General features: G+C 42.4%; 1 protein-coding gene across 1 annotated transcript in view; it reads right to left on the bottom strand.

Annotated features, from left to right (window-relative positions):
- Positions 1–3,384: 3,384 nt before the first annotated feature.
- LOC134465845 (sodium channel protein type 2 subunit alpha-like) overlaps positions 3,385–24,666 on the bottom strand; it is a 77,513-nt gene continuing 56,231 nt past the window's right edge. Inside the window, exons 26-30 of the mRNA XM_063219739.1 lie at positions 7,597–7,746; positions 7,077–7,183; positions 5,840–6,002; positions 4,757–4,927; positions 3,385–3,658 (exon numbers count right to left, since the gene is read on the bottom strand). Coding sequence (XP_063075809.1) covers positions 3,386–3,658; positions 4,757–4,927; positions 5,840–6,002; positions 7,077–7,183; positions 7,597–7,746 — 864 coding nt within the window. The 3' untranslated portion in view covers position 3,385. The remainder of the gene's footprint in view (positions 3,659–4,756; positions 4,928–5,839; positions 6,003–7,076; positions 7,184–7,596; positions 7,747–24,666) is intronic.

Below are 24,666 nucleotides of genomic sequence, written 5' to 3' on the forward strand. Positions count from 1 at the left end.
TTTCTTGAAGCACCCCTAACCAGTGCCCAAGACAAGCCGCGCACCCCCAACCCAAGCGTCTACACGTGTATACGCACTAAAAAATGATTTGAGTGATTAATTACAATGATTCTAGCTTTAGACATTAATCAATACTTTAATGACTTTACATGGGGACCAAACCATGTTTAATTTGGTCTTGATTTGGCCTAATTATAATGTTTGGAAGCAGAATTTTGGTCACAACCTCAACACAAACAAAATTCCGCGCACCCCCTGAATTCTCTGGCGCACCCCCAGGGGGTGCCCGCACCCCAGGTTAAGAACCACTGTCTTAATTAATACATAATTGACACATGTTGGTATGACTGTTCAACATTTTGCTTTGTGATTGGCTTTTTTTTTTTTTTTTTTAAACTTTAACCTCTCCCTCTCTTTCAGTAACTAAATGTTTTAGCCCTTTTAATTTGACCAGTTACAACAAAATTACCAAGAAAAAAATGTCTGCCTCTAAAGACAGTGACGTCTGTCTGAAGCTTCATTGTACCTCTCAATAATCCTGCATTTTCCCATCAGGGTTGCCAAATGAGACGGATGATTTCCAGCCTGAAGGACTAAATGCTGCATAATGCATCATATCAGTAAGGTTTTCATGTATTTTAGCAAAGTGCACCCTTGAATGAAAGAAAGTGATGAACTTTATCAGGTGGGAAACCCAAACCAATTACTAGCATTTTCAGTGAAGTACAGCTGTGGTGCGCACATACAAGACGCAGGTGCAGAATAAAAAAAAGTCAAAACTATGAACAAAAAGATGAATGTCCGATGATGAATGGACACACTGCTCCTGTTGCTTTTTAATTTTTTTAAGAGAACGCTTTCGAGCTATGACATCAGACTACGTCTAATGAAGAGCGATTAGCTCGAAAGCGTTCCCTTGAAAAATAAGAAAGCAATGGGAGCAGTGTGCGGACATTCATCATTCTCTTCATATCATTTTCAGTGAACCATCAAAGGGCTACCTCAAAAGAGCTGTACAGGAAATCTACAGATCGCTGAACAAAAGTAGCAACAGAGAAATGTCTGCTTTTACAAATGTGATGAACCGAGAAAAGTCCACAGTGAAACACGTTCCAAAATGTAATAGACTAACACATTTTGACAGAGTAATGTTGTTGTACAGTCAAAGTGAAAATAATGCTTAAAATCTGTGTTAAATAAATGTCATACATTCAAAAAAATGAAATCACATTAAAAAAAAGCATATAGATAGTTTTTAAATAATGTCTGGTATTAGGAAGACTTTTACAAAGTATGAAAGAGTGTAACATGTCCGGTACTCTGTACCTTAGATATGCAGTGTAGTAAGTAAATTACATTACTGTACATGTAGAGATACATTAACTGAATAGAAACAGTACAATAGAGTGTAACCAAGTAGGAGCGGTGGTGTCTCAGGAGGTAGAGCAGACTGTTCGGCAACCAGGAGGTTGCAGGTTCGAGCCCCACTCTGCCTGACCCCATCGATGTGTCCTTGAGCAAGATACTTAACCCCAAGTTGCTCCTGGTGGCAGGGTGGTACCCTGCGTGGCAGCCACGGCCACCGGTGTGTGAATGAGAGTGTGAATGGGTGGATGTGAGGCATACAATGTAAAGCGCTTCTTAGTGCTTGAAGGTGTGGAAAGGCGCTATATACAGTAAATGCAGTCCATTTACCATTAATGTGTTATAGTTGTATTGCATAGTATGTTTGCATCTGACTTCACTAGTTCAGGGAGAGGGTAAACAGCTCACTGCAATCCTGAGTAGGAAGAATGAATTGAATTGAGTTGAATGAGCAGAGCAGCTAATTAACCACTGAGCTCGTGAAAACACCAAAGACTTTGTGTATTCCAATATGCGACCTTGCGTCCTCCACTTGTGCTTGTGGCCTCACTCCGCCTCCTGGCTCCGCCGTGGAGAAAACAATGAAGTTTCCCAGCTGTCAGCCTAGCCAAAACTATTTTTGGGGGACTATTCATTCACCATCCAGTTTGCAAATGAGAAAATGACTTTACAATTGAGCTTTTGCGAGATATTGAAATACAAATGCTGTTGTCAGTGGTGTCATCGTGACATATTACTTCCTGGTACGAGGCCACAAGCAGAAGTGGAGGACGCAAGGTCACATATTGGAACGCACCCTTTATTTCCTGAGAGTTCTCATAAAGGACAACATCTGTCAAAAGCTGGTTGTGTCCCTCTATCGCTGCTCATTTGAAGACATGCTGACACTGCCTGTCCGGGGGGGGAAGTCTGACTTTAACACAGTGGTCCAAGTCGGAAATTAGATATTTGTCATGTGTTAGCAGTTCAAACATCTGTGCAAAAAAGTCAACAAAATACATTTTTAAAAATGAGTGTTTATGTTTCAAAAAGGGAAATAGAGGAGAGAGGGTTTTAAAAAATGGGTGGGAAGGTTGCAGGTTCAAATCCTGTTTCTGTAGCAAAGTTTGCCTGTTCGACTCCCGAGCCGCCAGGTTGGTGAAGGGTAGTAATTAACCAGTGTTCTCCCCCATCCTCTTCCATGACTGAGGTACCCTGAGCATGGTACTGTCCAGCTGCCCTGCTCCCTTGAGGAGCCATTGTGAGCTGCCCCCTTGCACGGGTGAGGCATAAATGCAATTTCATTGTGTGCACTTGAGCGCGGTGAAGTGCTGTGTCACAATAACAAAATGGGATTTGGAGTTTCCCAGTTGGGCTTTCGCTGAGCCGGTGGATTGTAAACGCTGTTCAGGTGTGCTAAAGTTCATAATTGGCTTCATTTGGCTCTGCTTACGTCTATGGGTGACTGGCGTGACATGCTTTGTCCATTTATATACAGCCTAGTCATCAGAGTTGTCCATTTATATACAGCCTAGTCATCAGAGTTGGCAGCAGCAGCCACCCGGATCTCAGAGGGCCTTGGGCCCAGACCCCCCCAATAATCCGGCCCTGAATGATTTTGTCACTTAAAAAGACGAGTTTTTTGATTATCATTCACTCAAAAAGGTGAAGTTTTTTTAGTCACTAAAATCAAGCGCCTCCAAAGGCCTACCGGCTGGTCCTCCCAATTCGGACACCATTTGTAGCAAAGGGGAGTACAGGTAGAGCTGCCCTGCTGGTACTTGAACCCAGACCTTCTGGAGTACCATACCAGAGAGAGTAGAGAGAGAGAGGTTCCATTGGCCCATTGTTTCCGGGTTCTATTATTGGGGGGGAAATCCCCCTTTAGGCAGACCTAGGCAGACCTGAGGACTGTTCTATTCAATGCTAGGAGCATTATGACACGCCCTTTTAGGCAGACCGGAACCTGGTCACGTTAGGTGCCCATAGAAACCTATTATGTTGGCATATCTCTATACTTAAAGAATCTCTGGTCATACTGTCAGCAGAACTGTGAGCCGCCGCAGCAGCCTCCCTTCGTGACGCTCTCGTACGAAGGGGGCGGTAAGACCTCCTCCTCTTCTTCCTCTCTTCGCCTCCTCTCCTCCTCCTCCTCCACACCTCCTCCCTCCTCTTCCTCCTCCTCCTCCTCCTCCATCTCCTCCTCGTCGTCCTCGTCTAGCCCCGGGGGGGCGTAGTGCTCCCGCATGAGGCTGGCGATGAGGCCCTCCCGCTCGGGCGCAACGTCTCCGGACCTCCCCTCTCTTCCACCGGCCTGGAAGAGAAGAAAACAATTTTAATGTTTTATTAAGGATAGCCTCTTGAGATGAATCATCTCCTTTTCAAGGGGGTCCAACAATACATCACTCGAGATAATGAAAAAAGGAAGCGCACACAGGGCTTGTGTGAAAAATGTAAATTGTAGAAGAAAATGTACAACAGGTTAAAAAGGAAAGAGATGGGAGAGCGCTGCCTTGGGTCTCAATCTCAATCAAATGTTGTGCAGGTGCTCTACAAGGGAAACGGGCATCAGAGTCAATGAGGGTCCCGATGCAACACTGCTATTCAAAGATTTCTTTTTTCCAAAGACTCCTGCACGAGTCGAAACGCGTCGGTGCGTGTGGAAAAAATAAAACTTTAAATAGCAGTGTTGCCTCGGGACCCTCCTTGACTATGAAGTTTACAACAGGTGTCAGAGGTTAACTGGAGCAACAGAGGTTTCGGACCTAGTCTATTCTCGATGTCTCCGGTGCCTACTCTGGGAGTGGACGCACCAAGCAATACACGGGTCTAAAGTGCAGGCGCAGACGCCGACCTTGTTGGTTTTTGGCATCCAACAATAAATGACATGCCCTTTTTGAAATAATAACATTAAGAACAAAACACAAACTCCTCCACACTCTACACAACTAACATTGTACCCCAGACCAGACCCCATCCCCATTCCTCAACGACCACCATGAAGTTTTCTGCATGTAAACATGTAAACAGATCAGATACATAAAGTTCATTTGCAGGTATGTGAACGGTACACAACACATAAACGAAGTATCTATGGATCCTGGCCGGTACAACTATATGTCTATTTATCAGCAAGCTAACACTGTTGGGGGCTCGTTCAATCTATCCGTCTATCTCTATCTACGTACAGTATCTAACTGTCTGTCTGTCTGTCTATCTATCCATCAATTCATGCATCCATCTATCTATCTATCTATCTATCTATCTATCTATCTATCTATCTATCTATCTATCTATCTATCTATCTATGTCTATCTGTCTGTCTGTCTGTATTATTTTGCATTGCTGTTACCTGGTATCTCTCATGTTGCATTGCTGTTACCTGGTATCTCTCACGTTGCATTGCTGTTACCTGGTATCTCTGTAGCCGGGAGCTCGTCTCCTGGGTGATCTGGCGGTACAGGTAGGACGCCTGTTTCACCTGTCTCCTCACCAGGTGTCTCCTGAAGGCTCGCTGGATGGCCGCCGCAGAGACCTCTTCCTGTTTACGACGCAGAGTCGTGGTGATGGGCTCGTAGGAGACCTGAAGGACACACAGGATACAACTTATTTGAAGTCTTTTATCACATTGAAACCCATTATAAAACACGGCCATTGAACTACGAAAATGGCCCTCTTCAGGTAGCCTAATGTGTAGTTTTTTATTCCGTTGAAACCCATTACAACACACGGCTATTGGACTACAAAAATGGCCTACGGTAGTTTAGCGTGCAGTCTTACGGCACACAAGAAAGGTTATTTTAACTTTTGTGCAAAACTGTGTTAGAGACTACAACGTGCGCCTCGTATATTTGACGTGAAATGAGGCACAGCCAACCCTACCGCTGCAGCGCGGCTGAAGTGGCTGCACATACGACATGCAACTTCTCTTTTGTAGTCCAAATAATTTCATATTTTTGCACGCACTCAAAAATCGCTTGCCAAGTGAAGTCGACAATCACACCATTGGTTATCATTCATTCTGAGGTACAGCATATGTGTGATCGACGGGGGAATGCGAGGTGGATCGGAAAATAGCTTTCAGTCCCAGTCAAAAGTTTTGTGTTTCACAGCCCCATGAGCCGCCCAGAAGGGGTGTAGACTTAGCTGCCCCATAGAAATCCATTATAAAACTTGGCTATTGGACTCCAAAAATGGCCCTCTTCAGGTAGCCTAGCTGTGTAGTTTCTTCTCCCATTGAACCTCATTACAACTGAATACTGCACTTTACTGTGTTTATGTTGGGTTTTTTGTCAACCTGTCTTTTTGTCCTATAGAGGGAGGGGAGGGGGGGGGTTGTGTTTGTCTATTGTGTTCTTGTTTATTGTAATGTCTTTGTAATTGTATCAGATGCACTGAAAATGGCACAGAACAATTTTCCGAAAGGACCAATAAATAATCTATCTATCTATCTATCTATTTATCACAAAACAAAGCTATTGGACTACAAATGTACCTTGGAGGGGTTCAGCGCCATGAACTTCTCCTCCATCTGCTGCTTGAGGGCGTCCATCTCTCCGGACTCCCCCAGCACGCGCTTGGTGAAGGCGAACAGGATGTCAAGGCAGTGGATACGGTCGCCACTCACCATGGGCAGGTCCATCGCAATCAGCTTGATCCTAATGCCAAGAAATACATTCACTATATATGAGTACTACATACAAAGACACAATGGCTTTGTTTCCCACAATGCATTAGCAATGCACTCTGCTTTGTGTATGACATCATATGACATAATTTACATTACATTACACTTAGCTGACGCTTTCATGTATTCAAGGCAACTTGCAACATTTTTTTCCAGGGTATTGGTTACAGACCCTGGAGCAATGTGGGGTTAGGTGCCTTGCTCAAGGGCACTTCAGCCATGGATGGAGATGTAAGTCAAGGTCAGGGGGGGGGGATTCGAACCGGCAACCCCTTCATGGAAAGACCAACTCTCTAACCACTAGGCCAGTACTCATAGACACCTGAAATAGGAATTACTAGAGAAGAGAGTATATCTTATAAGAGTACTTTGCGGGGTCCATAGGACTCCAATCATTCTGGTCTCCAATAGTTGAGCGCCCCACATGGAAACAGAGGGTACGTCCCAATATGTGACCTTGCCTCCTCCACTTGTGCTTGTCTCCTCATCCCGCCTACTGGCCCCTCCTCCGTGGACAAAACAATAAAGTTTCCCAGCTGTCAGCCTAGCCACAACAACTTTTGAGGGACTGTTTTTCATTCACCATAACAATTGCAAACGAGAAAAAGACTCTACAATTGAGCTTTTGCAAGATATTGAAATATAATGCTGTTGTCAGTGATGTCATCATGACAAGAAGTGAGTGGAGGAGGCAAGTGGAGGAGGCAAGGTCACATATTGGGATGCACCCAGAGTGGAACTGCAACCAAAACAGTTCGTAAACTGGAAATTCACCACGAGAACCATGAGTGACAAATCTGGGGTGCATTTCACAAAATTGCTTTGCAAACAACAAAGTAGCTAACATAGTTAGCAACTATGGTTTCGAGAAATGCACTTGGGGTAAATTTCTCAAAGCCATAGTTGCTCATTACGTTAGCTACTTTGTTGTTTGCAATGCAATATCCTATTGGCAACTACATAAGTTTCTAGATGGCTAACAACTATGCTTGCGAGAAATGCACCCCTGGTCTTCCTTGAAAAATCTGTGCGCTTTTCTCCTTACCTGTTGGGCTTGGCGATGCGCAGGGGCTCCGAGAGCGTATCGGCGAAGCTGGAGAGCTTGGCATACTCGATGAAGTGCGTAGCCTCCGAGTCAAACTTCTCCCACACCTGGACAAATAACCAGAGCAATCCAGATTTGTAGTCTTCTATACCATTTAAACACATTATAAAGCATGGCTTTTGAACTACAATGGTCCCCTCAGGTAACCTAGCATGTAGTCTTTTATCCCACTGGAAACCAGTACATAACACGCCTAAGGAACTACAAATGGCCTAATATGGCTGCTTTTAAGTTGCCTAATGTCTGTCAATGAAAGGCGTGGCCTCCGTATCAAACTCCTATCACACCTGGACTAACAGCCTGAACAATCCATATTTGTAGTCTTTTATCCCATTGAAACCCATTATAATGGGATAAAAGACTACACTTGGCTACCTGAAGGCGGCCATATTCGTCCATGCTTGTAGTTCATGAAGCGTGTCTTACGGGGGCTTCGATGGGAGAAAAGACAATTATTTACCTCGTAGAACATCTCAAAGTCATCCTCGCTGAGCGGCTCAGTGCTCTCCTCTGTGGCGACGCTGAAATTCTCCAAGATGATGGCGATGTACATGTTTACCACGATCAGGAAGGAGATGATGATGTAGGACACGAAGAACGCGATGCCCACCTGCGAACGAATCACTGAGTCAAATGAACCGAATAGTAGAATCAAATGATTCATAATGAATTAACGTTAAGACATTATGTAGCTGAAGTTCTCCAGGATCACTAAATCAATAAACCAAATTAATCAAATGAACCAACTGAATGAAGAAGCCAAATCCCCATCTTTGAATCATAATAACATAACAAAAAAATGTAATGAATCATTGATGAACCGAATCATGGTCAAAAGACATCATTAATTACCATAAAGACATAACATGTCCACTAATCTAGCGACAGCCAAGCAAATATTGCTGGAGAGAATCTTGCCGTTGCCAACATTGCGGGTCGGGAGTTGACGTCTGACGCCTTAATCGCTTAACCATGAGTAATCGTAATGTATTGTTGGTAGATTATGCCATCCTAGCGGGTCGAGAGCAGTGTTAATTTCGTCAACCAGGACGATGACGAAAATATTTCGTCAAAGCCCCTTTTTCCCGTGACGATGACGAGACGAAACGGAAAATTGTTTCCAGAAAATAAAAATATGACGAAAATGAAAACGTATTTTCGTTAAGGAGACTAAGACGAGACGAAATTTACAAGCCATGGACGAATGGACATTAAAAATGTAATTGTTTAAAATAATTTGCAATTGTTATAAAGTGTTTCTTGAGCTTCATAGAAGATTGAGCTGTTGCCCTGTTCGTCTCTTCAGGCAGTGCCTGGCGCGGGCGCGGCTCAATCAGTAGTAGAGATCAGTGAGTACTGTTCAGTTGGGTTTAGGCCCTAAAATGTTTCCCAGAAAATTAAAAAAGATAGCCGACGTTGAGGCAAGTGTTAATTTTGAAACATGTTCAACAATCCTTTTGTCCATAACGAAGACGTGTGTGTTTGTGCAGTCTTGATAATGGTACTGTCCCGCCAACCTTCCTCTGATGCCGTCATTTTAAACCTCCTCGCGCGTCCACTGTTCTCCTTTCCACTTACGCCTACCCCGACGTCCGTTGTCTGTTCTTTTGTAATGTTTGCTATATTGGTTGTTTAACCGTATGAATAGGCAGGTCGCAAGCAAAACATGGAGATATGCATTTATTTAAATCAGACACACCGGGAGAAGTTTAAGGGATAAGTGCGCTACAAGGGGAAAAGTTGTTATAGTAGCCTAAACAGAGGCACGGCTACTGTAGTTTTGGATAAGAATCAATGTGTGGACGATCGCTAAGGGTTTAAAGTGCGGAGATATGAAACTTGTTCCCGTCGAGGGCAACGCTAAAAGACCCAAGGAAGTCGACATCCCTTCCATGCGATGCGTCTTATAATATCGTCTCCCAGACATCCCAAGTTCTAAAAACGCAATGCTTAAATTTGGAGATGCTTATCAACCCTCGACATCCCGACAAAAACAAAACAGCATTAGTGTTCAAACATTGTTCAATGTTCAACAACTTTTCCCTCTGGACTTTTGCAGGGCGTCCTACGAAATGTGCGTAATCTATTTGAAGTAGCCTATTCCACGGATGACGCACGAGTCATTATCTATCTATGTCCCCGCATTGCCAATTGAAAAAACCCTGCGAACTTGCATAGTCTAAAATCAGGAATATTTTACTCGCGGGCATCGGGGAGCCACTATTAAATATCAGGGAGACTTCTTGGACTTGGGATGTCTGGCCTTCCCACTGCCTGCAATCTGCAGGCTATGAGTCACGCGGTCAGGTAAAGAAAACCGTGTAGCCTACGTGATCCAATTCAAAAGCTAATGAGAGAGAGAGAGAGAGAGAGAGAGAGAGAGAGAGAGAGAGAGAGAGAGAAAACTGCATCTGGAAGTGTGTGTGTCTAAGTGTGTCTAATGCTCTTTTGCTCTATGCTGTTGAAATTACTTTTACAGGGCTGATTTGGGTTTTGGTGGAAAATATTTTAACAAATATTTGCTGCAATAGGCTATCTAGTAATAATTTGTGAAATAACGATAGCCCTAGTAGCCTAGGTTATTAATTTTACACCAATGTTGACTAAAATGACTAAAGTTTGAAATGTTGACTAAAATGACTAAAATGACTAAAATTTGACTAAGACTAAAATTGATTTTCGTCATTGTGACTAAGACTAAGACAAGCTGATGAAATTAACACTGGTCGAGAGTTGAACCGGCAACCTTTGGGCTACACACAAGTCTGACGCCCTAACGGTTAGGGCCTAACTGCCTCCCAATGTTGTGCGTGAACGCGTTCAAAAGAACGCGTTCATTGAACACGCTCATTTTTTCGTGAACGTTGAACTGAACGCAACACATTTTCAGATGCGTCCCAGCATCTCTATAAGAGGGTCTGTCCGTCCGTCCGTCCGCTGTCCGTCCGTCCGTCCGTCTGAAACGCATTCCTTCAATTGTTCCTTCCTGTGTCCACAAGGCGGAGGCAGAGAGGCATTTTGGGCAGAGCCGTATGGCTCTGATTTTGGGCTGGAGCGAATGCGTGTCAAAACGTAAAGCCGGCAAGGCTAAGCTGATTGCATTGTGAGACAACTGAGGGGGGCATTCCATTTTCGGCATTGTTTTGCGTTTGGACAGTGGTAGGCAACTTTGTTCCTTCTCCACAGCACACCAACACCACTGTGAGTGTCACTTAATGTTCACGGTCTTGTGATAGACGTTTCAGTGAGTAGTCAGTGTATTTCACACAGATGTTTGTGCTTGGATAGAGGGGCGTTTGCATTGCATAACGCTCCACGACATGGAATCGTAATAAGTTGACAGGCGACCAGCAGCGTTACAGCTCTTCCTCTAAACGTGCTCCAAACATTCTGCCACTAGCCTACGTTTCAGTGAGTAGTCAGTGTTCTCGAACTACAAGTAGACAGATGGGCCATTTGCATTTCACATACGCTGTAGTGTTACTGATGTTCTCGGACATATTTCAAGGGAGATTAGTTTTCTACTGGCGAGCGCGTGGACCCCACAGGTGCTTTCCCTTGCGCTCAGAGAGCACGGGACAGAACGCGTCTTTTGATTCGTAGCTAATTGGTTTGCAGTCGTATGAATTTGGTAAACTCTGCCACTGAAGCTCACTGCTTTGTGCCTTGACGGTGAAAAGCTGGCATTGAAAATTAAGCGCGTAATTCACCCAAAGGGTGAACCCATAAGCGCATGATTCACCCAAACGGTTTTATTTATTTATTAGGCTATTTGGCGATGTTTAGTTTCTTTCCCACATGCACATGATGCTGAAATGGCGTGATAGCCTACTAAAGGTTGATAAACAACCTACTAATAATATCTGGTAATTTGTAGCCTAGAAATCTAGACGCCCCTAGCGACCGCAAATTGAATTTGCTCCCGGGGGCAGTCTAGCGGACCCCGGTCGTTTTGCGAGGCTGAAAGTTATCCGATGACAGGGCCAATCAAATCGCGAGGGGGGCCGGGCTACCTAGTAAACAGGAAACTTTCTAAGAAGAAGCATGGTGTCCGTCCGTGCTACATACAGCACGAAAGTGTTTACTTAATTTAAAAAGCCTGGATGATAATACATTTCGTGGCTGACATGGATTGATGTAATAATACACCATGAACTTATGGGGCACAAATAGATCTCAACACATTACCATTTGATCATTTGATGTTTTAAACTAGCTCGGTAAGCTAAGTTGAGCATTTTACAGAACCAGATAGTCACACGTTATTATCAGACCACTACTGTAGGTGTAGAATGAAATTGCTAAGACACATGCCATTAAAAACGAGACATTTGGGAGCTTTGAAAGTCTTTGAGTAGCTTACTAAATAGATGGGAATGACACAGAGTCTACCAAGCTAGTGGCTAGCTAACCTGTCGTCAACAACACAGACCTAGGTATCCAGGTTAGGGTTAGTCTTAGAAAAAAAAAACTAGGGTTAGAAACAAAAAACTAACATCAAAAAGATAACTAGCTCCGTTATATGGCGGTGGGATCGATAGTCTGGCTAGTGGGAGCGAGCTGACCGGGGAGCGTCCTGCGTTGGGAGCGACAATCCGGGAAAGTTTTGGGTAGCTGGCTAGCTAACGCCGAACATGCCATGTTGACAACAATCATAAATATAACCATTTAACAAGCCCCAAATTGCTCGACATTTTGCTGATTGATCAAGGAGGGTCATGTGGTTGAAAACGAGGCATTTATGAACTGTATAAGTGAAAACACGATTTATTAGGAAACTTGTTTGTGGCTGTGGTCATCACACGAATTCACTGCTACGACGGCTGGAAGTTGCCGTTTCACCTACAAAGAGGCCCTCGCTAGTGGCTAGCTAACCTGTCGTCAATAGCAGAGCTAGGTATCCAGCCTTGTATTATATGCCTGCCCCAAATTCTAATAAGATCCATGTCATTAAAAACGAGACATTTGGGAGCTTTGAAAGTCTGTAAGTCGCTTACTAAATAGATGGGAATGACACTGGTCTACCGACCTAGCGGCTAGCCATGTATTAGTTATGGGTATACAGCTAGCTAGCTAACACCGAACATGCCATGTTGACAACAATCATAAATATAACCATTTAACAAGCCCCAAATTGCTCGACATTTCGCTGATTGATCAAGGAGGGCCATGTGGTTGAAAACGATGCATTTTTGAACTGTATAAGTGAAAACACGATTTATTAGGAAACTTGTTTGTGGCTGTGGTCATCACACGAATTCACTGCTACGACGGCTCGAAATTGCCGCTTCAACAAAGGGGTGTGTCGCGTGTACGAGAGCATAGAAATAATACAATAGAATGGCCCATGAATGGAGCGGTCAATAGGAACGCTTGCGTCAGACAGGCCGCCATCTTGGAACATGGGAAGCGCCGCGGAGCGCTGCTTTGAAATGAATGAACGTCTATCGGAACCAAGCCAACATCCCAGATAGCAGATATTTTGGCTTTGTTTTGGCAGATATCTGCAATTTATGGCTTCCTTTTGGCAAGCCATAAGCTTTTGGCAAAATTTTGGCATGGTTATGGTTGACCTGGGCGCCAGTGAATTGGGGCGTTCCTCTGGAAAGCAAAAAAGCCCAAGATTTGGCTAAAATATGGGTTGTTTATGGCTTCCCACAACACATTAAAACGTGCGGACTGTGAATGAATGAGTTATGGCCAGGTTATGGCATGTGTCAGGTTAATCTGAACCTCGGGTGGAGAGCGGGACAGCAACGTTCTACATTGGTGCGCTTACGGCAATCCAAAAGACTGCCAAAATCAACTGTCAAGAGAAACTCGTGCTTGCCTCACTTCAGTTTCCCCAGCGCCAGTGTGTGTCAGACTTCAGTTTATGCAGGTAAGTGCAGTTGACACGTTTTATATTAAATACAACCGCCGATGACTTAAGAGATTAGGCATTTTGTGTTATCGGTTTTCATGTTGATTTCATAGGTCTGTGACCGCGGTTTCCGTTTTATGCGCTGAAACTTCGATACCCTTTTAACATGAGCTAAAACACAAACGTCTGTGACACACAACTGTGACATTTAATCTTAGTTGCTACCCTCATACTCAGTAACGGTTGATTAAATGTTGTTCTGTGGTTGAAATTCACTTTCAGATATCAATGCCAAGGGAATTTCAATCAAAGAACAACAACACTAGCAATCCCAGCTAACTGGCCAACGACAGCTAGCAAAAGCCGGGAGCTAGCTAACTCAGGCATGGAGCATCTTCTACCTAGTGGCACAAAGCAGAGCACTATCTAGCAATATCTGTCTGTCACGGAAAGTGTTGGACTCACTGTAATTCTAGCCTACTACTGAAGCAATCGAGTGAATCTGCTTTTTTCTACATTGTCTTTTCAGATGTGCTGCTGCTGAAGGCAGTCACCCGGTGGAGGAACTTGTTTTTTGACAGGCATACTACAGGTTGGTTCCACAATTTATTAACCTCTCTCTCTGGTCTAATCTTCGTTCGTTGTGAAAGTCCTTGCTTTTAATGTAACTGCTTTTAAGTATACGTCTGTATTGGGTAATGCAATGGTCAGTTTGTGTTTAAGCGCTGGCTATTTAACATGATCAGTTGTTAAGGCAGTGTGTATTGTTCAGCTATCAACAACAGGGGGTAAACCGTATACAGAAATGTGGCCCATGTAGGCCTATGTAATCTTTCTATATCATTTGTAATACTGTACCTCAACACAGAGAGTAGCTTACTAGAGGTGTCAAAGGTAAAAGTAGAAGTGAATTCATGGTGAAATGTAAACAAACGCCTGCCCCCAGACCAGGATCTCGGAAAAGACTGAATAAGGGGGAAAAACACCTCAGTTAGTCCTACTGACAAGTCCAGGGTAGTGGGAGCATTACTAATTGGCAGAAAGCTTTAACAATGGCACATGATATAACATAGTGACCAGTCTGTTTCACCAGTTATTCTACTGTAGGCACACCCAATGAGATAGATAGCCTACAGCTTTGTTGTTATTGAAAAACCTAAAAGCTAGGTTAAAAAAACCTCCAATTTGACCAGTACTCGGATCTTAGAATCAGTGGGCTACTATATACTCAAGTGCAAGTTATGTTTTGGCAGGGTTTTGTTTGATTGAGTATTGTTTTTTTTCCTATTATTTTTCTCCCTTTTACTTTTGACAATTCCGTAGATGGTTGTACAATCTACTGTAGCCTACTACTCATGTCATTTAAAATGTATAAAATATGAAATAACATCTACATTCTCTTTTCAGATGCTGTGCTGCGAACGGACACTGCAGTCACCTGTGGGAGGGGTCAATCAAATCGGATCTCAAAAACAGGTACCAAATTTTAATAACACCCCTCCCCCCTCTCCCGTCTATTACTCTATTAATCAAGTGCATTTGTGTCGCCACTTGGCCAGGACACTCTTGTTAAAAGAGATTTTTAATCTCAACAGGTTTATTTTCCTGGTTAAATAAAGGTTAAATAAAAGAAGAAAAAAATGTAATGCCACTGTTTTCAAAGTTACTTTTGCATGTAGTAATTCAATTTGGTTTATCTTTTTTATTCTTTCCTAGATGTCGCGAATCTGATCTGATCTACCTACCTCTATGTGGCAATAGAGTACCTGCTTTTACTGGCCAGGGGACCAAGATGAAAACAAGAGGCCTGTACCCAGACATCCAAGCACCCATCAAGTCACCCAGTCCTCCACCACCTGCCGTGCAGCTATACCCATCCATCAAATCCAGCCACTTGCCCACCCTAACCAGTCACAGCATTTGGAGGCAATAAAGTATAATGAAATGTATTTAATTGTCTTGGTTTTTTTTTTTCTAGATGCATAAATATTCCAGTTTCATTGTTGAAAATCACGCATTTATTAAATGTGCGATTTTCAACAATAAAACAGGAATATTTAGTGATCCCAAATGTAGCCATAATGGGGCCAAATGTCACTTATTTGTCTTATAAGTTTCTCTGTATACCGGTACTTACATTTTAAGTATACAGGGAAACTTATAAGACAAATAAGTGACATTTGGCCCCATTATGGCTACATTTGGGATCAATTATGGGTACATTATGGCAGTATTTAGGGTCATTTATGGCTGTTCTGGGAGAGTTATGGGTACATTATGGCTGAATTATGGGTACATTATGGCAGTATTTAGGCTCATTTATGGCAGTTCTGGGACAGTTATGGGTACTTTATGGCTGCATTTTGGCTGAAGGGTGGGGTCTGGAATTCCTTTTGGGGCCTTTAAGGCTGTACGTGGAAATCCCAAATAGGTTTTGGGTGAACTTTGGTCAATTTATGGCTGGGTTTGGTTGGTTTTGGCATGCCAAATTTGGGCCACTTTTGGCCCGGGGACTCAAACCGAAGCCAGCCAAAAGGCCAAGACACGATTTGGCCCAAAACTCTGCCAAAAACATTTTGCTATCTGGGATGCGGGATTAAATCCGCATAAATTGACATATTTGACTACCGGAGGTTTTTGTTTTTGTTTAATCCTGGTTCGTTACAAAATGTTAAGCATTTACTTACCCTGGAAAATAGATAGATAAGCTATTTGTGTCAACATAGCCTACATTTATGCTCACAACTGATATAGCCTTTTTTCTTATTAACGACAGTCTGTAGCCTACCACAGCGCATAGCTCGAAAACGTTACCTTGAGGAAAATAAAACATGGACTTTTCACAAGCAAGATAGAGAAGTAGGCCTACCTGTGTGCGTGGACGGAATATTTACAATGTATACACCAGATTGCAGTAACAATAAAGCATTAGTTTCTTCATTCACGTTACATTATGTTTCTTCATTCGTTACATTATGGCCATTCTACAGGTGAACGTATGCCTAGCCTAAACTCATTAGGCCTTGTATGTACTGTCACTGGGCCTACCGTAATATAGGGAAAAGTAGGCCTACCGGATTACAATTACAAAACCAACGTAGGCTACAATGCAATTACTTATTCGTAACAGAAATTGAGGAAAGCTTAGGCCTACTTAACACATAGAACTCCAAGTGTATGTTGTGTGACTTACATATCAGGCTTTCAATACATGTATGAGGGCTCCAGGGGAGGTGTTCGATGAACTGTTTAATATAACTTTACTCAGCAGAGACAACATGATAGAGTACATCTCATCTTATTTAAACCTGTTGTGCAAACATGTAGAAAAAAATAAATGACAAAAAGGCCTACAAAAATCTGATGTAGTTCTGTTACACATCAAAACATCTTTATTAGCTAAGATTGTAAACACAACTGTTCTGTAACAAATGTTATCACATTTCAGAATCTACACCAGACTAACACAAACATTTTGCCATTACAGTGCATTACACTACAGGCAGTATTATAGTGTTTTAGCATTTATTTTCACACATTCCATTTAAATGACCAATATATTCCAATAAAACAAAAATGTATTATCATAGCAAAGGTTTTTGAATTTGAGGCAGGTCATTCATGTGGTAGGAGGGGCTGTTACACAGCCTAACACTGTTACATTACATTACACTTAGCTGACGCTTTTATCCAAGGCGATTTACAAGTTTCTTTGTAAATACAGGGTATTGGTTACAGTCCCTGGAGCAGTGTGGGTCATGACACTGTTACATTACATTACACTTAGCTGACGCTTTTATCCAAGGCGACTTACAAGTTTCTTTGTAAATACAGGGTATTGGTTACAGTCCCTGGAGCAGTGTGGGCCATGACACTGTTACATTACATTACACTTAGCTGACGCTTTTATCCAAGGCGACTTACAAGTTTCTTTGTAAATACAGGGTATTGGTTGTTACATTACATTACACTTAGCTGACGCTTTTATCCAAGGCGACTTACAAGTTTCTTTGTAAGTACAGGGTATTGGTTACAGTCCCTGGAGCAGTGTGGGCCATGGAAAGGGAGGGATAGATATAGTATACATTGGCATGCAGGCTCCAGCCTCCCGCGTTCATGACCTGAAGGGGCTCCACAGCCCAGCACTTAAAAAAGCCCGTGGACTGATGTTTTTTAACCAGGAGGCAGTGAATAGAGATCACTGTTACTATTGATGGAATTTAGAGTCGGTATCTTGAAAATTTAAGTTGAGTGTGTGTGTGCATGTGTACATGTGCATGTGTGTTTGTCCTTTGGTGTTGAGGTTTAAGTTACTTGGTCCCATGACAGCTCCCTGTTTCTTCCTTACAGGGGTGAGGTTGGTTCACCTAGAGGCCAAGACAAGGGTGTCCAGTGACAGAGCAAAAGGAGAGACTAAGGCTTGGGCGATTCCCTGTGGGAAAGATCCCAGAGATGAATGGAGAACCAGCATGCTCTCTTCTACTGGAAGAAGAGGTGAGTGAGATGTGAAAGGGTTACCCACATCTAGCACCCTTCACAAACCAGAGGGGCAGGGGGCAACTACACTAACTTTGACACAAATGAAAAACTCCTGACCCTGACAAGACTACCCTACACTAACTCATAGACTATTACACTGACACACTACACTATGAACAACACTACACTATGAACAGCAAGAATATACCATTAAAAACAACACTACACAATCAACAACAAGACTACACTAGGAACAACACTACTACACTATCAACAAAACTACACTATGGGCAACAATACTACACCATCAACACCATGGCTACAAAATGAAAACCAAGACTACACTATCAACAACAACGCTACACCATCAATTACATGACTACACAATGAAAAACAAGACTACACTATGAACAACAAAACCACACTATGAACAACACAACACTACACTACACTATCAACAATAAAACTACACTATGGGCAACACTTCACCATCAAAAACAAGACTACATTATGAATAAGACTACACTATGAACAACAGCACTGCACTATGGACAACAAGACTACACTATGAACAACACTGCACTAGGGACAACAACACTGCACTATGGACAACAAGACTACACTATGAATAAGACTACACTATGAATAAGACTACACCATCAACAACAAGACTACACTATGAATAAGACTACACCATCAACAACAAGACTACACTATGAATAAGACTACACCATCAACAACAAGACTACACAATGAATAAGACAACACTATGAATACGACTACACCATCAACAACAAGACTACACTATGAATAAGACTACACCATCAACAACAAGACTACACTATGAATAAGACTACACCATCAACAACAAGACTACACAATGAATAAGACTACACCATCAACAACAAGACTACACAATGAATAAGACAACACTATGAATACGACTACACCATCAACAACAAGACTACACAATGAATAAGACTACACCATCAACAACAAGACTACACTATGCACAACAGCACTGCACTATGGACAACAGGACTACACTATGGACAGCAAGACTACACTATGAACAACAGGACTACACTATGAATGAGACTACACTAAGAATAAGACTACACCATCAACAACAAGACTACACTAAGAATAAGACTACACCATCAACAACAAGACTACACTATGAATAACAACACTGCACTATGAACAACAAGACTACACTATGAACAACAAGACTACACTATGAACAACACTGCACCATCAAAAACAAAACTGCACTACGACCAACACAACACAATCAACAACAAGACTACACTATGACAAACACTACACTATCAGAACTATAATAACCATGACAAGATAAACACTAACATCAACAAGAACAAACTGATGGCAAGACTAGGCTATACAAAACCACAAAAAACTGACCAACAATGCCAACGAGACTACACTAACAGTAACGAAAGCTTTTCATTTGTGTCAAAGTTAGTGTAGTTGCCCCCTGCCCCTCTGGTTTGTGAAGGGTGCTAGATGTGGGTAACCCTTTCACATCTCACTCACCTCTTCTTCCAGTAGAAGAGAGCATGCTGGTTCTCCATTCATCTCTGGGATCTTTCCCACAGGGAATCGCCCAAGCCTTAGTCTCTCCTTTTGCTCTGTCACTGGACACCCTTGTCTTGGCCTCGAGGTGAACCAACCTCACCCCTGTAAGGAAGAAACAGGGAGCCGTCATGACACCTCAATTTACACCAAAGGACCAGTGTGTGCGTGTGCATGTGTGCTGAACAGGCACTGGGTTGGGCTATGTACACTATATACACCTGATTGGGGCTATGTACACTATATACACCTGATTGGGGCTATGTACATTATATACATCTGATTGGGGCTATGTACATTATATACATCTGATTGGGGCTATATACACCTGATTGGGGCTATGTACACTATATACACCTGATTGGGGCTATATACACTATATACACCTGATTGGGGCTATGTACACTATATACACCTGATTGGGGCTATGTACACTATATACACCTGATTGGGGCTATGTACAGTGTTTAGTATCCCTGCAACAACACAACTTTGCACAGTTTCTTCCTCAAGCTCTTGCTCTGTAGCTGAATTGTATGGAGTTTAGCTATGTGGTGTTGTCTCAACCTGTAGAATGCAGCCAGGACTTGTGAAATTAAATCATAATGATGGTTGTCTATACCATCTTGAGTCTCGACAATGTGATCTCCCAGATTAAAAATATCTTGAGACCCAATTTCTGCCTTCACCACCCTTTCAAGTAGAGACTCGGAACATTGACGGGCAGCGGATGACACATTGCAGACTCGTCTAATGCACTGCTCAGCACATCTTACTACTTTTACTGTACCCGCGCTGGGAATCAACAGGCCACCATTGTTACGAAGGGCAAGAAGGTGGTAATTGTCCCCAAGTGTTGAAGGCAGGGCTGTGCTAATCAAACTACTGCAGCAAACCTCACACTTAAGCTTTCTCTGGACACATTTCACAACAAATCCTGCAATGTATACAAGTGCATTTTCGGTAAGGGCCCCAAAACGTGTTGGTAAATAAGTGTGGTCTAAGACAAGCCCTGCAGTTTGATCATAGGGAGAGGGAACAATGAGGTTGTTGTCGTCGTCATCATCATCGTCGTCGTTGGCATCAGCTGGCACAGATGACGATATGGCAATAGCTGACAAACACACAGTTCCATCCTGAGCTTGAACGTTGCCTATAGAGTACAATAGAGCAGAGTATCATTTATTAAAGGTGCACTGTGTAATATTCTTAGTAGTTTACTTCCAGAATTCATGCTGCCCATTCAAAAATGTCACCTTTTTTATGAATACTTACCACCACCTTCATCGTATTCATTATGACTTGGAAAAATAACACTTAACAGTTGCAATACATACCCTGCCATCTTACACAGTGCACCTTTCATACAGAGGGAAAATTAAAGAAAACATTTCACACATCATTCCACATATACTAACTATATAGCTGTAAATGTTACATACATTCAGCCCAAGGCAGATCTCACTTCCTCTCTGTCTCTCTCTCTCTCACACATTCACATGCACGCTCGCGGGCTTGCGCGCCCGCCCACACACACCCACACACACTTGCCTGTGTCTCCTGGATTGATTCCGCAGCGAACCATGACATGCCGGAAGTAGTTCTTGAAACTCACGACGCTCGGATTGTTGTTCCATCCCCCTAGAATTTGTTGAATTTAAAATGAATCAATTCATTATTACATTTTATATATACACACACACATATATATATATAAAAGTATAGCACTGGGGAACATGATATAAATATATATTGGACGTGTGGAGTTCTTACCCGACGCCCTGATTGAATTGAAAAACAGCTCCACGTGGTCCTGGCTGAGCCGATACGTGCAGACGTACTGTTGTTTCTCAAGCAGTGCAGGTATCATTGTGGTGAAGGAGTTGATGTTGATTATGAAGCCCATAACAGACAGATATCTTCAAAATACAGAGAAGACACATAAGCGGTCTACAACTTAAATATTGCATGATTTGAACATGAACATACTAGATAAACGAGACAGATTAAAGGGCAAGTCGAGAGGCCAATGTTAAATGTTAATATGAGAGCCACACTGAATGAGGAAACAACTTTTTGTTTTTCACTTTAATCTGTCCCTCCTCTCTGTATGCAGCACTGACTACACTGAACACTGTTGAGCTGAGAACAATTAAGGTGCAAGAACAGCATAGGAGGAAGGGAAAAGATAGTATAAAAGCCAGACAGGATAATGCAGTGAAGCTCAGTAACTTACCTAAATGGTTGTATAAACATACAGTACCTTCTTCCGAACTTTAAGTCAACAGAGAAACCACAAACACTGGAACTGCAAGCAGACGTTTTTTGAACTCAACGTCAAAGGAAAGCATAGGCATGTCAACATAGAACTTCAGGCGTTTTAAGGAGTAACCCTGTAAAGGATAACTTCAGCCTATCTCAACATGCAGTTGTAATGCTCACACTACCCTGGGATTTTTTTCCCTCTCTCTTCAGCCTTTTCAGAGTCAAGGGTAGCGTGAGCAATACAACAGCGTATTGAAATTGGCTGAAGTGCTCCTTTAAGGAAATCCAAATGAACACACTTTATGACACCAGATCCACTTCAAAAAATAAAAATAAAAATCATACTCACTGTGACTGACACCACGGGTTGTCTTGCTGACTGCGTTGGATATGGTTCACTAGCCTTTTTCGACGTTTTACTGGATCTAGAACGAGACCGCTAAAAAAGTATGATGTTTAAGTTATAAATAATAATAAACTTTATTTTACAGATAAGAATATGCAGTGCATTAAGGCAAACCCCCAAACACACATACACAATCATTAAGTAATAATAATAATAATAATAATAATAATAATAATAATAACAATAATAATAATAAATATCAGGTTGGGGATAGGCCCACATTCAATTGGATGTCACTGTCCTTTAGATAAACACATCATGATACCATTTCTTGATCAAGTTAATTTACACATAAATGTGATGTTCCTTAGTAGAGCCTGAAAGAACAACTCCTCATTAATTGAGATGCATGCAACTAATTGGTTGACTAACCTTGGACAAATGTTTTGGAAAGGTGAACACTGATGGGATTGCTCCCTCCCTGAGACGAACAGTTTGCCCAGTCCTGTCGAAATCTTCAGGTAGGAAGTGGCAGCTGCATAACAGTGTCCGTTGTTTTGGCACAAACCCCTCTCTCCTCAAAGCCAGCACCCACGCCTGTCGCCTCGATCCTTCTTTGGGAAATCTGCAAGTTGTTGTAATAGTAATAACGTTATACGTTACCCTAAGCTCCTCCACATAATAGCATAGAAATGAGGCAAGTAGCACCACAGGTCGTTTTGGTGCGAGTGGTATTGTATCATGTCTGAGCGAAGTTTTAAAACATTTTTAATGTGAGGTCAACCTAAATTGTACAATAACTAAGGTGTACTGATTGTTGCTATTGACGCGATGCAACAAACACGTTTACAACTAACACAGCTAACTTTAAAAGTATCCGTATCAAAGTCATGCAATTGTCATTGTGCGCATGCCTGGCTATTCTTGATAGAATGTTATTTTGTATCTGATGCGCATGCAGAAGGATGTGATGACAGTTACTTTTCAGTTACAGTAGGCCATCAGTCGGCTATGTAGCTGGCTGTGTAGGCTATGTTTTGGTCTCCGCAAATACACCCAAGACAGACAGAAGTTGTCCGTCAATTCATACAAGAAAATAATAAAATCCTCGCTGTTATTATTAGGCTATCAAATATTGTTTCATGGGCGAAACAAGTAGTTCAGACTAACACTTTCTTTGTAGCATTTCAAGTGTCGTAGGCTAACTGCCCTGGTTAAATCGCAGTTGATTTTCCTCCGTAACTGAAATTGTACTCCTGCAATCTAGCGTTAAGCTTACAGCATCACTTAAAAGTAGCCTACATTTAGTGCCCTACAGTTAAACTGCCGTTGCTTAACCTCAGTAAACAAACTGACATTATAGCTCTAGGAGGCGTTACATTTACTCAAGGCAAACGCAACAGGCCGTTGTTTGTCGCAGACATTTCGTATCGATAACGTTCAAAATCATAAAATAACACATTACCTGTGAAATGTTATTCCTCCTTCTTTAGATTCGTTCGTCCGTTCTTTACTGCAACCATAAGCGGCACAAAAATCCGGCATCTTTATGAATGAACTAGTACTAATCGCTACTACGTCTACGTACAGATATAACTGAACCAGACGCTATGAACCCTGTTCTAAGATGGCGGCGGTACAGACGCATGCCCAGAAGCTGATGGGCCATTCTACTGTATTAGTTCTATGGTACGAGACAGCTGTGACGTTACACAGAAGTGTGTGGGGATTGGTTGTTTGCCATCCAATTGCGTGACGTTGAGTGCTGAAGCAACCGTTTATCCCGCCCACACTGCTGCCCAGCTCTCCTAGACCCTGGTACAGCTTTTTGCTGTACGGGTCTGGCTGCGCTAGGCTAGGTAATTTGTAATGTAGGCCTAGCCACTTGATCTATGTGAAATTTGAAATTAGGATGATGTTAGAAATTAGAATTAGCATGATGGTCTTATTATAGCCTAAACTGCTAAATATAAAGCCTTGTCTCGTCATTTCGCTGCCTGCCACATTATTTGGAGTTTCCATGGGCAATAGGCTATGACCAATAAACAAAAAGCACATCCTCGGGGGGTCAGGGGGGAGCGTTGACAGGTTAGGAGGAGGCCAGCGGGGCGTTTTGGGCGGGGGGAAAGGTTGGAACTGGCATAGAGGGACGCATCTGTTGTCGGCCTTGTTTAATAAAGAAGTGGAACGTGAATTAGTTCACATTACGTGTCATGAACGGCATACATCACTGTAAATGAACGTTGGAATTTGTTTTCCATTGAAAGCTGAGTGACATCTGTTTTCTCTTTTGAAGCGCACGGAGAGAAAGTTCCCCCCTTCTCTCTCTCGCTGGTGCCGCTTGTATCATCAGTGAGAATTTCTTTTGACATCTGTGTGCGCAATGCATTGTGGGCAACGTAGTGTCCGGCTGAGAATAGTTGAATAACATAGGCTTAGTTATTGCTGCTTACGCACGACGTTACCCATGATGAATTGCGTTTGAGAGAGAGAGAGAGAGCGCGAGAGAGTAAGAAGCAGACAGACCAAGCGCTGCATTTAAAATGTGGTTCGTGGAAGGGATGGCACGGAGACAGACACCGATTATCCTTATGAACATTTAAACCACCTTCGCAGCAAAAACAGTAAGGACATCCACAACGTCCTGTTCGAATTTGAAACGGCACATCCATCCGGTGTGAATGCATTTGGCCACTACATGTGTTATAAGTGTGTCACATGAGTTTCCTTAAAAATAGGCTATAGGCATATTTGTGCAATTGACTTTTGCCTTCATTAGGTCTATCTTCATTCAAGAGTTTTGCTCATGTAAATTAATTCATACACAAACAGATAGGCTATATAATATCATATAAAATTATATATACATATTTCATGTTATATATATAATTTATTTATTGAAATGCTAGTAGACTTCATTGCACTAGGTTAGAACTGGTCTACTTTGTCTGTACTGCATGCTGCAAGTTTCATCACCTGGT

Source organism: Engraulis encrasicolus, chromosome 16 (genome assembly GCF_034702125.1).
Source record: "Engraulis encrasicolus isolate BLACKSEA-1 chromosome 16, IST_EnEncr_1.0, whole genome shotgun sequence".
Taxonomy (NCBI): Eukaryota; Metazoa; Chordata; class Actinopteri; order Clupeiformes; family Engraulidae; genus Engraulis; species Engraulis encrasicolus.